The 15,019-nt window shown below is 30.2% G+C and overlaps 1 protein-coding gene across 4 annotated transcripts in view; it reads left to right on the forward strand.

Moving 5' to 3' along the window:
- LOC143225586 (rho GTPase-activating protein 1-like) overlaps positions 1-15,019 on the forward strand; it is a 39,328-nt gene that overhangs the window by 6,959 nt on the left and 17,350 nt on the right. For 3 of the 4 annotated variants that reach the window (XM_076455283.1, XM_076455285.1, XM_076455286.1), the window contains exons 4-8: positions 7,106-7,193; positions 11,690-11,821; positions 12,506-12,592; positions 13,168-13,266; positions 14,626-14,754. In XM_076455283.1, coding sequence (XP_076311398.1) covers positions 7,106-7,193; positions 11,690-11,821; positions 12,506-12,592; positions 13,168-13,266; positions 14,626-14,754 — 535 coding nt within the window. The remainder of the gene's footprint in view (positions 1-7,105; positions 7,194-11,689; positions 11,822-12,505; positions 12,593-13,167; positions 13,267-14,625; positions 14,755-15,019) is intronic. The other variant, XM_076455284.1, reaches the window with a different exon arrangement.

Here is a 15,019-nt window from a genome sequence, read left to right on the forward strand (position 1 = left end):
TTCATCAGTTTTGCTCTATTTCTGAACATGTAAATATCATGTGATTATATTCCACCAATAGTATTGCTCCACCGACAGTGATGTAGTTAGCTCCCTCTGCTATTCTTTCTCAGTCCCCATTTTGGAGAATTGACAGATACTAGAATAAAAAATGTCAGGCTAGAATCCCACATTCCACAGGTGGAGACCCGTTGGAGGTATACAAAGACCAGACCAAGGACCAAACAGAAAGCAACCACCCAAAATGAACATGTGTGCTTGGAGATGCAAATAAATCATACCAGCAGGGTACTGCATTACTCCTGGAACAAGTATATTTCTTGCCCAAAAATCAGGAAAGTAACATACAATTGGTAGAAAAGGTAACGCTTGTATAATTGTAAGAACATTAAGATACAAGTTACATCAACATATAATGAGAAAAAAAAATGTAATAACAATATGTGGTTAGAACACGTGGACCTTATTATTTATACCCAATAACCCCAACTGTGAGTAGATAGTGCTGTACATCTCGCAACCAAAATTATTAAAAGGAAGTGAGCAAGTAGTCATAACTGAACAAACTCCCAAAACCATCATGGGATAAAAAAACAAACAAACGATAAACTAAATCCAGCAGGTATAAGAACATTGTAAGCTATAACTGGTATAACGGGCAAAATCAAAACTCTACTGTAAATGCAGGATAGAAGCATCCTTTATCTGGAATAATGAGTAGGGCAAGCAGTATTTGGCCAACCATAGGAAAAGAACACAGATATCCAGTTCCTGGTATTATGAAGCAAATGAAGTCTTTCAACCCCAACTGTAGAAGCAGTAAGGAACCTTTTGCAGTCAGAATTAATAAGAACAGAGGCATATACTGCACACAACTGTAGGAATGGAGCATTGTAATCTTAAACCTGAAATTATGAAGAGTATTTCACATAGGCTGGCTGCAAATAATATTTAATCACTGAGTTCATTAAGTGAGGTGTGCCTAAGCTGGAAACAGAGTAAGTTCCAATATGGAACCAGGTTTTCCCTTTTCTCCTGAGTTGATAAATTAGCTTAATTATAGTAGCACTCATGTGAAACCTTCCATAGCCCACTGCCTCAACAACTGGGAACTGACAGTGGTAAAGACTCTAATGCTCCACCTGAAGAAAAGGGGGGTAAAATGTTAGTGGGGAGTCTGGAAGATTGTCATACAGGAGACAGTGCAATGGGTGACTGTGTTTTCTTATTTTGAAAAGCAGACCAAATCCAGTGAAGAAAACTGCAGGAATGATGAAAAATTCCCTTCTGCTTTGCTCCTGAAGTCCATGAGTGACGGTACACTAAATATATAATTATAATATACAGACATATACATCACCAGGAATGCACCCAGTGATTTTACAGAAACACCTCATCTCAACTGTGAGTGTTACAAAGTTACTATGTTTAGTGCAGGTTTGAGACAAAGCAAACCTTACCATGCAATACCTTCCTCAATGTGGGATTTGTAAAGAAGATGCTATGATTAGGGAAGCTGAAAAGAAAACATAGGAAAAAGAAAGCAGTAAGAATTATACCAGGTAAAGGCTAATGGGCATGTGTAAATTCACCATTGGAGGAAGACTGAGAAGGAAACAGCCCGATCTATCAGGAAAAAAGCAAAGAAGGTTTTGGGAGTAGTTCACGTTCCGGCCAAAAGATAACCTCCTTTCAAAGGATGGGGAAGACAAGTATCAAAAAAACATAGTAATGTGATTCATCTGATGCAAATAAACCATTTAGATCAGTTGACAAACACAACAAGTGAGAATAACAGGTTACAGAACATTGAACACAGAAGAGTTCCATTCAAAAAGACCTCCTTCAAAGGAAGGCAAAGGGGAGCATCAAAGACAGTATTGTGATTAATTTGATGCAAATAAGCCAGCTGAATGAGTGGACAAATCCAACCAATGAGAGTAAAAGGATACTGAACATAGATGGGTTCCAGGAATATAGAGTCAGGAACATGAACCCCAAAAGGAGTCGGAACATGCCACATAAAACCTGAAGGAATGAACCAAACAAGGTTTAAAGTCACTGGCAGAATAGATCCTAGGAAGGAAGGATTGAGGTTGAGATGGAGGAATTAGGTCATGAGGAGGAAAAGGTAGATGGAACATGAAGATAAAGGCTAAATGTAAGATGGGAAAGGTCATAAAGGACCACATTAAAATACCAATAGGCAAAGGAACATAAAGAAAGGAAAGGACAGGGAGAAGCAAAACTTAGAATAAACAAAAGGAGATAATCAAAGCCACCCGAGAGCTGGACACAGGTGAAGTGTGTAAGCTTTTGACAAACTACTGGTTGAAGAAAGGGAAAGGAAGGAATTGACAGAAACTAATGTTGGAGGTATAGTAACATCAATTGGAAACAGATACAGAAGGAGGTTTCATAGATTGAGAAGAAAGGATGCAAAACATGGAGTCAGATCTTGGCCTAAGAGAATGGACAAGACAAAATTATCAGTGAAAACAAAGAATGGTGACATATGTAGAATGAGGGACCATTTTATGATGAGAATCAAACCATCACCATATTGAAAAAGTCAGGAAAAAGGCAAGCGAAGATCACAATGTGATAATAGTGAATTCAGAAGAAAATAGACCCAGTGTATCAAAGCACATATACCAGGAATTGGTACTTACTGGTTCAGTGAAATAAGTAACTATCACCATATAGAAGAAGTCAGGAAAAAGACAAGTGAAGATCACAATGTAATAATAGTGGATTCAGAAGAAAGGATGCAAAACATGGAGTCAGATCTTGGCCTAAGACAATGGGCAAGACAAAATTATGAGTGAAAAGTCAAAGCATGCAGTATGTTTATAATCTTACTCTTTATTAAAAACTTATTAATGTAACTTGGCTAACATTTTAATTAGATTAAATTCATTTTGAATAAGAGCTTTAGAAATGATGTTAATTTGTAATAGCAACTAAAATCAGATAAATGAAAATTAGAATAAGTTAGCTATGATTAGAAATTAAAATACTTACAATGCTATACTTGACATGATATTAATTTGAATAATCTTTCTGTCAGTGATATATTTTGCCCTTATTTCCAGTAATGTTTCATGAATTGCATTTATTATAGGATATTTAAGATATCCCTAAATTTTCTCACTAACCCAACAATGAAAGTTAATGTGGTAGCTGCAGCATTGTTCATTATTTACACAAAGTGTTTATACACATGAAATATGTATATGTTACAATTTATTGATTATGTAGAATTAACTTCAAATTACTTAAAATTAATGGCTGTTACACAAGTTTAATAAAATTCTATTATAAAAGTTAAGGTACAAGTTATTTACTTTAGAAATATCTACAGCATAACTTCTGAAGAATTTACATAACCAATGAGATGGTTTTCCTGTGATCACTGATAGCACAACTTTGTGCAAAAATAAAAGATTATTGGCTTATGCCATATGGTTTGTTTTGACTCAGTCTGGAAATAAAAGAAGGCAAAACCAGAAAAATATTACAAAATGTGATACCTATATATCTATACATCCATATGTATAAATGATAAACATAGAAAGCAGACCTCTTAAATTACTAAACACTCTATGATGATAAATATTTAGAATAGCAACTGTTACTAACACAACAAGTAATGAGCAGCTGGAAGTTCAAACTTACTAAAATTATTCTTGTGTATATGAACTTCTATGCTTTTTATTGTATAGGAAAGTAAATTAGATCTTTATAACTGTTGATTTTATTTTGGATGGTTGAAATGTGAATAAGCCTACTGATGTTTCAAAATAAATAGACTTGTGAAACATAGATTGTTAAACTCTGTAAAGACCCTATAGTAGACTCACAGTGTTATGTTTTTGAGTGTTTTGAGTTTGTGGAAAATATAAATTAATACAGAAGATAGTGCATTAGGATACATTTTTATTTGATTTTTGATTATTATTAAAATCATAATCTATAAATAATAACAGCAGTCTTTTTTCCTGTATACTTCTGTTTCATTAGGTTTAGTGCATATATATACATGTAAATTCAGTATGTTGTGGAAAAATAAAATACTTGTAGTTGGCAGTTTTTTCTGTTGAAGTCCTATGAACATTCATTCATCATCTTAAAATAAGCAGGATTCTGTGTACATAAAGAAATTAGATCACTACAGTTAACCAAGAAAACTTAATTTTCATCCATAGTTTCCTAAATACGTAACAGTAAATATTTTGATAGTAAGATAAATATCTAATATATACTGTTGCTATAGGCTGTGTTATTATGGGTTAAATAGGTTGATTCTATGTATTAATAAATGAATATATCAAAAATTTTAAGTATTAGATCTATCATCTGAATTAGCCATATTCTATTACTAGTATCTGAAATAACCATTGTTAATCTGAACACTGTTGGCTAGTCATACATATATTTTCCAATTGCCACAGGTCTTGATTAATAAGAAATCACCTGAATCAGAAGTTAAATGTTTACTCGTATTTGTTATTTGAAAAGAGTGTAAAACCAGAAAAATTGTCATTTTCTTCCAAGAAAAGATCATACAAGTATAGTGCCAAAGAGAGAGGATTAATACTAGTAATTATAATAACATCTTAGCATAAGCCAAAAACCAAAAGCTAAAAATACTGAAAAATAAAATTTACAGTAATTGTAACTTTCTATTTTTCTAATTAAATAACAGTTTATTAGTTGCTATACTGTAGTTTTAGTCTGATTTTAACACTTTGCCAACAAGCTCAGTATAACGTATTAGTTTTTATATACATTTGCACGTGTTAAGTATTTATACTATAATATTTGATGCAGTGCATGTATCTTCACAAAATTTGGTAGATTAGTAAATACTCCAAGTATTTTAAACACAAAAAAAAAGATTTTTAAATAAAGTATTTTTACTAATGATTTGTTTGTGAAACATAAGGTTTGTTTCATTACTGATCCAATTACCAAGTGATATTCATGTTATGATTAAAAACCATTGATCATACCAAAAATCTTAAGTATTGTTTGTGTAATCTCTAAAATTTTTTAAGTACATTTCAGGTGTTTGTTATCAGTAAAACTTTATATTTTGTCAATTATTTTTCTACCCAAATTATGTGGAGTTTGTAAATTTAACTGATCCATAACCACCATGAAAAAAAATTAAGAAAGAAATATAAATTATGCATTTTTGTTCCAGGATAACTACAGATGACTTCTCAAAAACACAAATGTTTTGACTAAATAGCTTAAATCTCATAATATTATACATTTATTTATTATTTTTATTATATTGGCCATCCAGTTGTGTCTGGAAAATACTACAAAACTTGTATTGACACAGCACATATGCACTTATGTTACCTTATCCAACAATATAAAACTGTCCTTTAATCTTTAGAAAGTGACCCTCTCTTTGCTGTGTTTTAGTGGACTAGTAATATTTTATAATATATAGTCATATTTCAATTATTATACATTAAAAGCATTATCACTGTATAGAAATAAGTTATTAAACTTATTTTTCTTATAGAACAACAAGTAAAGCAAAAAATTCTATTCTTGTTACAACCTTGAACATGGTTGCTGCCTGATGTAGGTTGCTAAGCATTTTAAAATTCCACACATGGATGATATGAAACAAAATATTTTTTTGTTTTATATATATATAAAAGTTGAATAATGCAAAAATCATGACTTACTATAAACTACTATATAAATATCATAGAATTTCACTATAATTTATCAAGCTTGGTAACTAAGCTGTACTTGGTTTAAAAAATATGAAATTTCAAGCAGACTAAAGACACAACCTATCTTCTTGAAATCTTGGTTCAAAAGAATGAGACCTTCTGACAGCTTAAAATGGCTGAGAAAACCACTAGGGATGCATTTTAAGCTGTTAATTTAGTTATTCACATGTCATATATTGAAATAAATGAATATAAGGGACCATTTCCAAAAATTGAAAGAGGTGAATGGGGCTACAGTGTTTGATTCAGCACTTAAAGCATATCTCAGCAAAATGAAAATAGAGGTTCTTATGCTATTTTCTAACTTGTCAACATTGCTAATTTGAGTTCCTAATTTATGTAACTCTTGGCTTATTATTTTGACATCACAAACATCTAATTTTATCTAGTACTGCATTCAACATACAATGTGACACACAAAAATTAATATTTAGGTGTGTTTTTAATATTGACTTAAAACTGAGAAGTAAACTAATGCATAATACTAACATTTGAATTATGATCTACAACTTGATACCAAACTTGTTGACATAAATTCATAAAATAGTAGTTCAATAAAATTTTGAGTTCAAATCAACAAATTTGATGATGTGGCCTTTGACCTGTGATGCATTACAGTAGGGTTAAACACTAATAATTAAGAGTTGAAAATCACATTAAGATAATGATCATAAAATGATACACGATATAAACAAATAGATGATTATAAATTTGTAAGGGTTACATGGAACTGAATTATAAATTGTTTGTTCTTACCTTCAATATATTAGTATCAATTATCTAAGTAACTGAATACATGGTTGAGCCACTGAAGAAAATTAATAAACACAAATTAATGCTTATAAATGTAACTACAAAGCCTATGACATCTGGTTGAGAATGCATAGTCATAGTTACAAGTATCTTCTACATAGCAGTAAGTTAGTTTATTAGTAAATATAGTGTACTACATGATACATGTAAAACTGTTTTTTCTAAAGTAAACTTATATAAAATTGGAACAATATGTTAAGATGAATAAGCTTAGGTCTAGATTGATGAATACTTAAAGCATATAGATATATGTATATATCAGAATATTGTACCATACAATAAGCTACTTCTGCAATGCATAATGCTAAATTATTCTGATTTTATGCCACCATCTGGGATTTCTTTTACATTTTAAGTTATATTTTGATATGCACTCCTATAATAACATTCACAAGCATTCTTCTACTGATTTTAACCATTATGAATGGGACATAATGTTCATTGACTGTAAATTATTATTAAATTAGCAACGTTAGTGTTTCTCTATAGTTGAAACTTATCTTACTTAATACAATTTAATTATTTATAAGGCGATGATTCCTATGGAAGGAAGGTAATAGTCATTTCAGCGTGTAAGCTGCCTTCAAACAAGGAACTTAATCATGCCAAGTTTCTCAGGTAAAGTTATTTCATAAGCACTTACTTGAACTGTCTTAAGTTACTGAGTATTTTATAATATATATGTCAGTATTTAAAACAGAAAAGGTAAAACTGGCCTCTCTTGTAAATCACCTGTTAATTTATTAGTTTTATAACTTCATAACTCATGCTGTTTATCAGACTTTGTCTTTCCTCAGTTTTTTAGTTATTTAGTTGATTTTCATTTATTTCACGTGTTCTTATTTTTTATACACAACTTTTGTCAACAGTCATACAGTCATCACAAATTCTGAAAGACCAAAAAATGTTTCAGATAATGTATTCATTTCTTTCACTGTTAAAATGTTTTTGTTTACAAGCTCCTAAAACAATTTGAGCAATATTTCTAAAATAATAAACTTGTTAAAAATAGTTAAGAATGTATATAAAACTACTAGAACATCTAACATGTATTCAACCTTAAATTATTTTATTTGCTTAGCTGATGAGTGTCAACTGTAGTGATTAGTAAAGAAATTAATTCTGTTATTAGCCAAATAAATATTTGACTGATATAATAAAATGGGCTAGATTAAATTCAGCACTAAAGGAAAATATGGATCATTCCATGTCAAATCATCCAGATTGTGGAACATTTTCCAGGTGACCCCCTCAGAATGCCTTGAAAAAACTCTCATGTGCTCATCTACCCATATAATGAGGAATTGGCAAAGATTAGATCAATATCTCTAATAGTTTCTGATTTACAGCCCTGTAAATTTTAGTTAATTTTTTATTATTTTTGGTGAATTCATTTTTGGGCAACTTTGGCTGCTTACAGCTGCAGGAGTAATGGTGATAGAAGGCTGAAATTTGCTACACTGACAGAATTAATCTCACAGAATTCAAAAAATGGTCTCAAACCAAGTTTATCTCTTAGGATTTTCATAATGAGGCTGTAAAATCACCTGAAAACCCAAAATCATAAAAAACATTGGTTTATGTAATAAGCCATAGCTATAAGACTTAATAATGATATGGAGCTGAATTTTTCTTTCTAATTTCCTATAACATATCAGTTGATAAATCAGCAATTGTTGTAATTAAAAGTCTGTTAGATCCCCTGTAAAACAATGTAGCTGCATGCAACTTTTTATGATTTAGCTAAAAATAGCCCTACTTCAGGCCACAGTTTGACCATGTCACCAGTTATTCAGCCTTTTTAGATTTTTACCATATATTCTTACATCTCTGAATATGATCTACAAGAAAAATCAGGATGGTGTTCAACCTATTTTTTGAGTTATAATTTTTTAAAGTATCCTCTGACCATACATTGTTTACTTGAAAAAAAAAACACTTCAATTTATGTGTGTTACTGTGTGCAAATATATCCATACAAATTTAAAATAATTTATGAATCCCAATGAAATATTTTAATCAGCCTTAACCATATATTCTTACATCTCCGAACATGATCTTCAAAAATTCAAAGTTGTGAAACAATAAATTATCGCATTTTAAGTGTCTCTGATATGTACCATTGGGCAAAGGACCACATTCAGGGCATTCAGTTCTTTCTTTTCTATCAGGAATTAGTCCTGCAGAATTGTGTAAAGTTTGATCTACTTGAGCACTATGAAAAATGCAAAACTGTGGCAGGTATTAGGTCACATCATAGATTTATTCCTCACTCTACCAACAAATTGTATATGAGAAGGTTATCAGATGATGATGTGTACACAGTTGTAACTGTTGGTAGTAGCAGTGAAAGTGATGCTGCAGCAGCTCAAATAGGGTCTGATAATAGCAATCACAATTATCAACCAGGGAAATATGTGGCATGCATATACAATCATGAATGATATGTGGGAAACATAAAAGATAGATCAGATGAACATTCCAATGTGTTGGTGTCATTTATGAAGAAATCAAGAAACGAACTGTTCTCATGGCCTGCAAGGTCACGTAAAGATGAAAGCTGGATTCCTTTCCAACATATTCTTTGTCTGATAAGTGCACCTACCATGCAAGGCAGTAGTGCTCACCACTATGTTCTAAGTCAAAGTGATCTCATCATAATCAACCTCGAATTTCAGAAATTTATTCAAGCTGTCTGAACAAAGCAATGTTTATTTGATGTTATTAAGGCTAATTTATTGCCAAAGCAGTTTTGAAACATTTCATTGTCACAGTTATTGCAGTTTGGTGTGACTATAATCTTTCTTGGTTATCCCTTATTGTAGCACTGTGCTTTTTGTGTCTGATTTACCTTTGTATTTATTATATTATGAATCTTAAACTCAGCCATATCTGCATAACTGTAATGCATACACAATATATTTGCATTGTTGTGTGATCTAACTAGTTATGCCAATAAACTTGTTCAGAAATGAATTAATTCTCTCTTGTTTCTTACAACTTCATTATTTAACATTGTGAAATGTTGGTTAGAATATTTCAGTGGGATTCATAAAATTTTGACAGGTATTTTTCAAAATTGTATGGATATATTTGCACACAGTAACACACCTGAACTGAATTTTTTTTAAATAAAAAACGTATGATCAGAGGATGCTTGAAAAAATTACAACTCAAAAAGTAGGTTGAACACCATCTTGAATTGTTTTGTAGATCATATTAAGATATGTATGAATATATGGTAAAAATCTTAAAAGGCTGAATAACTGGTGACATGGTCAAACTGTGGCCTGAAGTAGGGCTATCTTTAGCTAAATCATAAAAAGTTGCATGCAGCTACATATTTTTACAGGGGATCTAACAGACTTTTAATTACAACAATTGCTGATTTATCAACTGATATGTTATAGGAAATTAGAAAGAAAAATTCAGCTCTGTATCATATTAAGTCTTACAGCTATGGCTAATTACGTAAACCAATATTTTTTATAATTTTGGGTTTTCAGGTGATTTTACAGTCTCACTATGAAAATCCTAAGAGAGATAAACTTGGTTTGTGACTATTTTTTAATTCTGTGATATTAATTCAGTCAGTGTAGCAAATTTTAGCCTTCTACCACCGTTACTCTTGCAGCTTTAAGCAGCCAAAGTTGCCCAGAAATGAAATTGCCAAAAATAACATAAATATTAATTAAATTTTACAGGGCTGTAAATCAGAAACTATTAGATATATTGATTTAATCTTTGGCAATTCTTTATTATATGGATAGATGAGCACATGTAAATTTTTTCAAGGCATTCTGTGCGAGTCACTTGCAGCCCCCTGGATAATTTGACATGGAATGACCCATATACATACAAGTTGATAAGCAAGTTGGATTGTTCTTGAAAGCTGGATATTTGAAATAGTGTGCTACTCATATGAATTTTTTGTCATCACTACTACTAGTAACAACATATGTATTAAAAGTAATATAGTAAAAAAAATTCATCATTAAGTTGTAATCCATCAGATTATTTTTACTTGTCTTTACCAGAAACATTCTCTCTGTATATCATAGCATGTAAGTCAACCCCCTAAATCTTGATCAAAAAACTCTAATTTTCTTATCACTATCATACAAGTCTACCCCTTAAACGTCTATACATTATATACATATTTCTAAAGATGGATAAATATTTACAGATAAAGGTTCATATACAATTCATTTAACAATATATATCAACAACAAAAATTTAAAATCAATCAGCATTGATATTTAGGATCTGAATTGTCAAAACATTCACTGAATTCAATTTGACTTATTGTAGACATCACATTCCTCCATGGTATTATCATCATCCTTGATCGTTGGTCAGGTATTGTCTTCTGTTGAGGAACAAGCAGTATTGCTTCATAAATATTTCTGTTCTTGCCCCATGCCTTGGCTTGTATCATATACTGATTTCTTGTTAGCATCAGACAAGACTTGCAGTTTTAACCCATTTTACAAGGTCTCTTTCCAGTTCAAGCCAGAAACCAGTTTTTTTTTGTCCCCAAACAGTTCACTTCATTCCTGACAAACATTGAATTTTCTCTATTTATTTTTGCCTATCACAGACAAGATTTTTTCATTTTAACAAATTCTTACTCACAGCACAATTTCTGTCTTTTCAGCAAGTTTAACATCTTGAATTTTGATTCGTATCTCACACATTTTGGTGTTCAGTTATTGAATGTATCACCAAAACGACAACTTATAAGGTCATTTTGTTGAACTTCAAAAGAGAAAGAGTTATTATTCAGTGTGTCTAAATAGACTGATTCATTGAATCTTTAGGCTTCGTTGAAGGCCAATATTTCCCTACACTTTTTTACATCTGTCATATAAGTCAAGTCCTTTTCCTCTTAATGACATTCTGTCATTAAACAAATTGACGTATATGCTTTGATATATGGTAGCTTATATTTGCCTATATTGAAATATATTGTCTTTCCTCTGGTAATTTCAGTTTATAATTATCTTAGTTTTTATAACTGGAAACAAAAGAAAAACCAATGAAACATCCTCTTATGTAATTAGCTACTCTTCCTTAATGCAGAAAAAAATCCTGTTCTGTGGTTTGTTTTACAGGTACCTTATGTACACATTGGACCAATTTGTAGAAAGTGACTACACATTAGTATATTTCCACTATGGTCTCAACAGTAGAAACAAGCCATCTCTTAGCTGGTTATGGGCTGCTTATAAAGCATTTGACAGAAAGTAAGTTTAATTTTAATGTATGCCATTCTTCTAAATACAGACATAGAACTACAGATATATGTATGAAATCACCACTGTGGTAACATAACTCATTCCTTGCAGTAAGTATGTGTTAATATGTGCTTGTCAAATTATTAATAAAGAATGAGTTTCAACTTTATCATAACATTACCAAGATTAGAATAAACATCCATTTGTCTTGATTTGGGAAATGAATGATCAACAAAATCTTTAAATATATATTGATTTTAAACCATATAAATATTTTGCTGTATCTCTTTATGCAGCTTGATCTATGAAAATACTTAATATTTAATATGGTGAAAACTATGATTATACAGATCGTATCAGTAACATATAGTTAGTTGATATGTTTAGTCAAATTTTGTATATACAAATATTTTATTACCAATTTATCACTCTTGTACATGTACTTAAAAATCATTAAATTTTAAAACTACTTTCTAGAAAACATACAAATTGGAAGATACTGCATACTATAAACAGTTAATTTTAATATTTAAGTTAGCTGTTTCTCTACAGTATGCAATAGATATATACTTTTCTTCATTTAATACTGGAAACTTGTAAGTTATTTGGTTATCCATAACATCTGACAGCTCAAAAGTTTGTTTCTTCACAAAGTTACTTGTAAATTCAAAGAAATTTGTTGTTATCTTTCAGATATAAAAAAAATCTTAAAACCTTGTATCTAGTCCACCCTACCAACTTTATTAGGATTGTATGGCAGATTTTTCGGCCTGCTATCAGGTTTGTTAGTTACATATGTATGATGTTATTTTTATGCATATGAATAAGTATGTATCATAGATGAGTATTATAGATTTTATATTAATATTGTGAGAAAGAAATTAATTGAAAATCCTGAGTTAATGATTAAAGTTTCTTATTTAAGAAAATGTTAATGTTGTGAAATAAGTTAGTGTTTTCTCTGTACTTCACAATATTCAATCCTGTAGCTGAGTTAGCCACATTTTTCTTGGAGGTTTAGATTGAAGTTCTGTATAAAAACCTAATTGTAACTTCTGGTAGCTTGGAATTTGATAAGATGTTATTAAGTGATAATATGTTGCAAGTTGCTCATTGAAGCACTGTAAAACATTTATTTATAATCATTTGTAATTTGATAATCTGTTACAGTTTAACTACTGGGGTTGTTGAGAAATATTTTAACATCTAATAACTTGGTAAGGTGCTTTTAACTGATAATATGTTGAAATTTGACTGTTGACTTTGTGTAGAAATATTTATTGATAACATCATGAGAGTATTCAATGATTTAAGATCCAACCAAGACTAGCATGAATATGTTTATTTCTTGTCAGTGTGAAGTTTGGAAAAAAAGTCATGTATGTCAATTACCTTCATGAACTGAAGAAGCATCTTCATTTTGAACAACTGGCCATTCCAAAAGCTGTTTTAGAGTAAGTAGAAATACTGTGTATTCACCATTATTTCACCAGACAAACATTCATCTTGTTTTTTTGTATCCCACCTCTTTCCTTTTTTTTAACATCACAAATATTCATGTCATAGCTCATTCTAGAAATTATGAAATTTTGTGAAACTAGAAAAAAAACAGTTGAGTTAATTATTATCAGATTTGTTAACATATATGATTATCTAAGTTTAATTATTAATTGTTACTATTTTCTTTATTATTAGAAATGTAAATAATAAGTTTATGATATACATTTCAGTCACTGATCAACCAGTTAGTATCAAAAATGTATTATACTAACTAATTGATATCTGATAAATATGATAATACATTTTAACTGTTTCATAATTAGATTAAGGTGTTCATAACTGTAATAGTGATTGATAATCTATTGATGCAACCTTATCATAAGTATTTAATGTAATTAATATAAAAGCATGCAATAGTAACATGAATAATTTCAAAGGTTAGTATAATATGTAACACATTTTTAATACCATTCTATTTTGTATTTCAAGACAGCTGGTATGGGTATTAAAACTTTTATTAAAATAAAGTAGGGAACAATGTTTCAACCCTCTTAGGTTTGCAGATCTTTATTAACATGAAGATGACCTAAGAAGGTTGAAACATTGTTCTCTACTTTATTTTAATAAAAGGTTTAATACCCATACCAGCTGTCTTGAGCTACATTTTTACACCATGTGGGTTTCTCGTCACCATGAATAATTTTATTTTGTCAGTGGATCAATAGAATGTTAAGTTTTGTATTGATTTTTTAAAATTTTCCATAATTGATTTATTATTAATAGTATACAATAGTTGTACTAATACAGTAACCATGTTTATAATTATTAAACTGTCAAAATGTATGATGGATGACAAATCTTATGCTATTCATGTAGTAATAAACTAAACCATTATAAATGTTTTACTCTGGTTTATGTTCTACTGTTTAATAAAACAAAATCTTATTTTCTCATTCTATTAAATTCTGGGTTAGTCAAGTAAAAAAATAAATGTAAAATGTCCTCTGTTATTTCATTATTTTGTTTAGAAGAAGAGGAAATGTTTCTTAAAATTAACTAAGGAAGAAAACTGTTATTCATTAGTTACATTTGAGATTCAGGTTATTACACTTATTGGCATTATATCAAGCAAATGTTACACTTTTAAGGATAACACTTCTAAAACAAAAGAAATTTGTGTCTGCCCAAACACTGGCAGTTAAAATATGTAATCTTACACAAGTGGGTGTCTTGTGATCTGTAACATTCTGATAATTTTAAGTATGAAAACAGTATAAGTTGGTAATTTCAACTTATTTGTGCTTTTCCTATAGCTATGACAGCCAACTTAAAGCAGTTGCTAAAGGAACATCAACATGGTTTCCAAATTCACCTAGTAGTGGCAGTTTACATCTTCCAGGACCTTTATATGGAACACAACAGTTTCGGGTTCCACTGTCTTTGTAAGAAATGCTTTATGTAAATCAAAAGACTCTAATTTATTTGTTTAAAACAGTTTGATTTTTTTTTCAACTAAATATTTTGGGAAAAGCTATTACATTTTTTAATACATCAAAATTTTAATATTTTTTATACTTACTGAATACAAAGCTGAAAGCTAGAAAGTTTGTATATGTTAATTTTAATTTTTTTTACTTAAAAGTTTCTAAAGTAAATAAGCTGAATATAATTCTGAAATACACTTGCCTACTTTCACAGGTAGCTTTA

Source organism: Tachypleus tridentatus, chromosome 9 (assembly GCF_004210375.1).
Source record: "Tachypleus tridentatus isolate NWPU-2018 chromosome 9, ASM421037v1, whole genome shotgun sequence".
In the NCBI taxonomy this organism is placed as follows: Eukaryota; Metazoa; Arthropoda; class Merostomata; order Xiphosura; family Limulidae; genus Tachypleus; species Tachypleus tridentatus.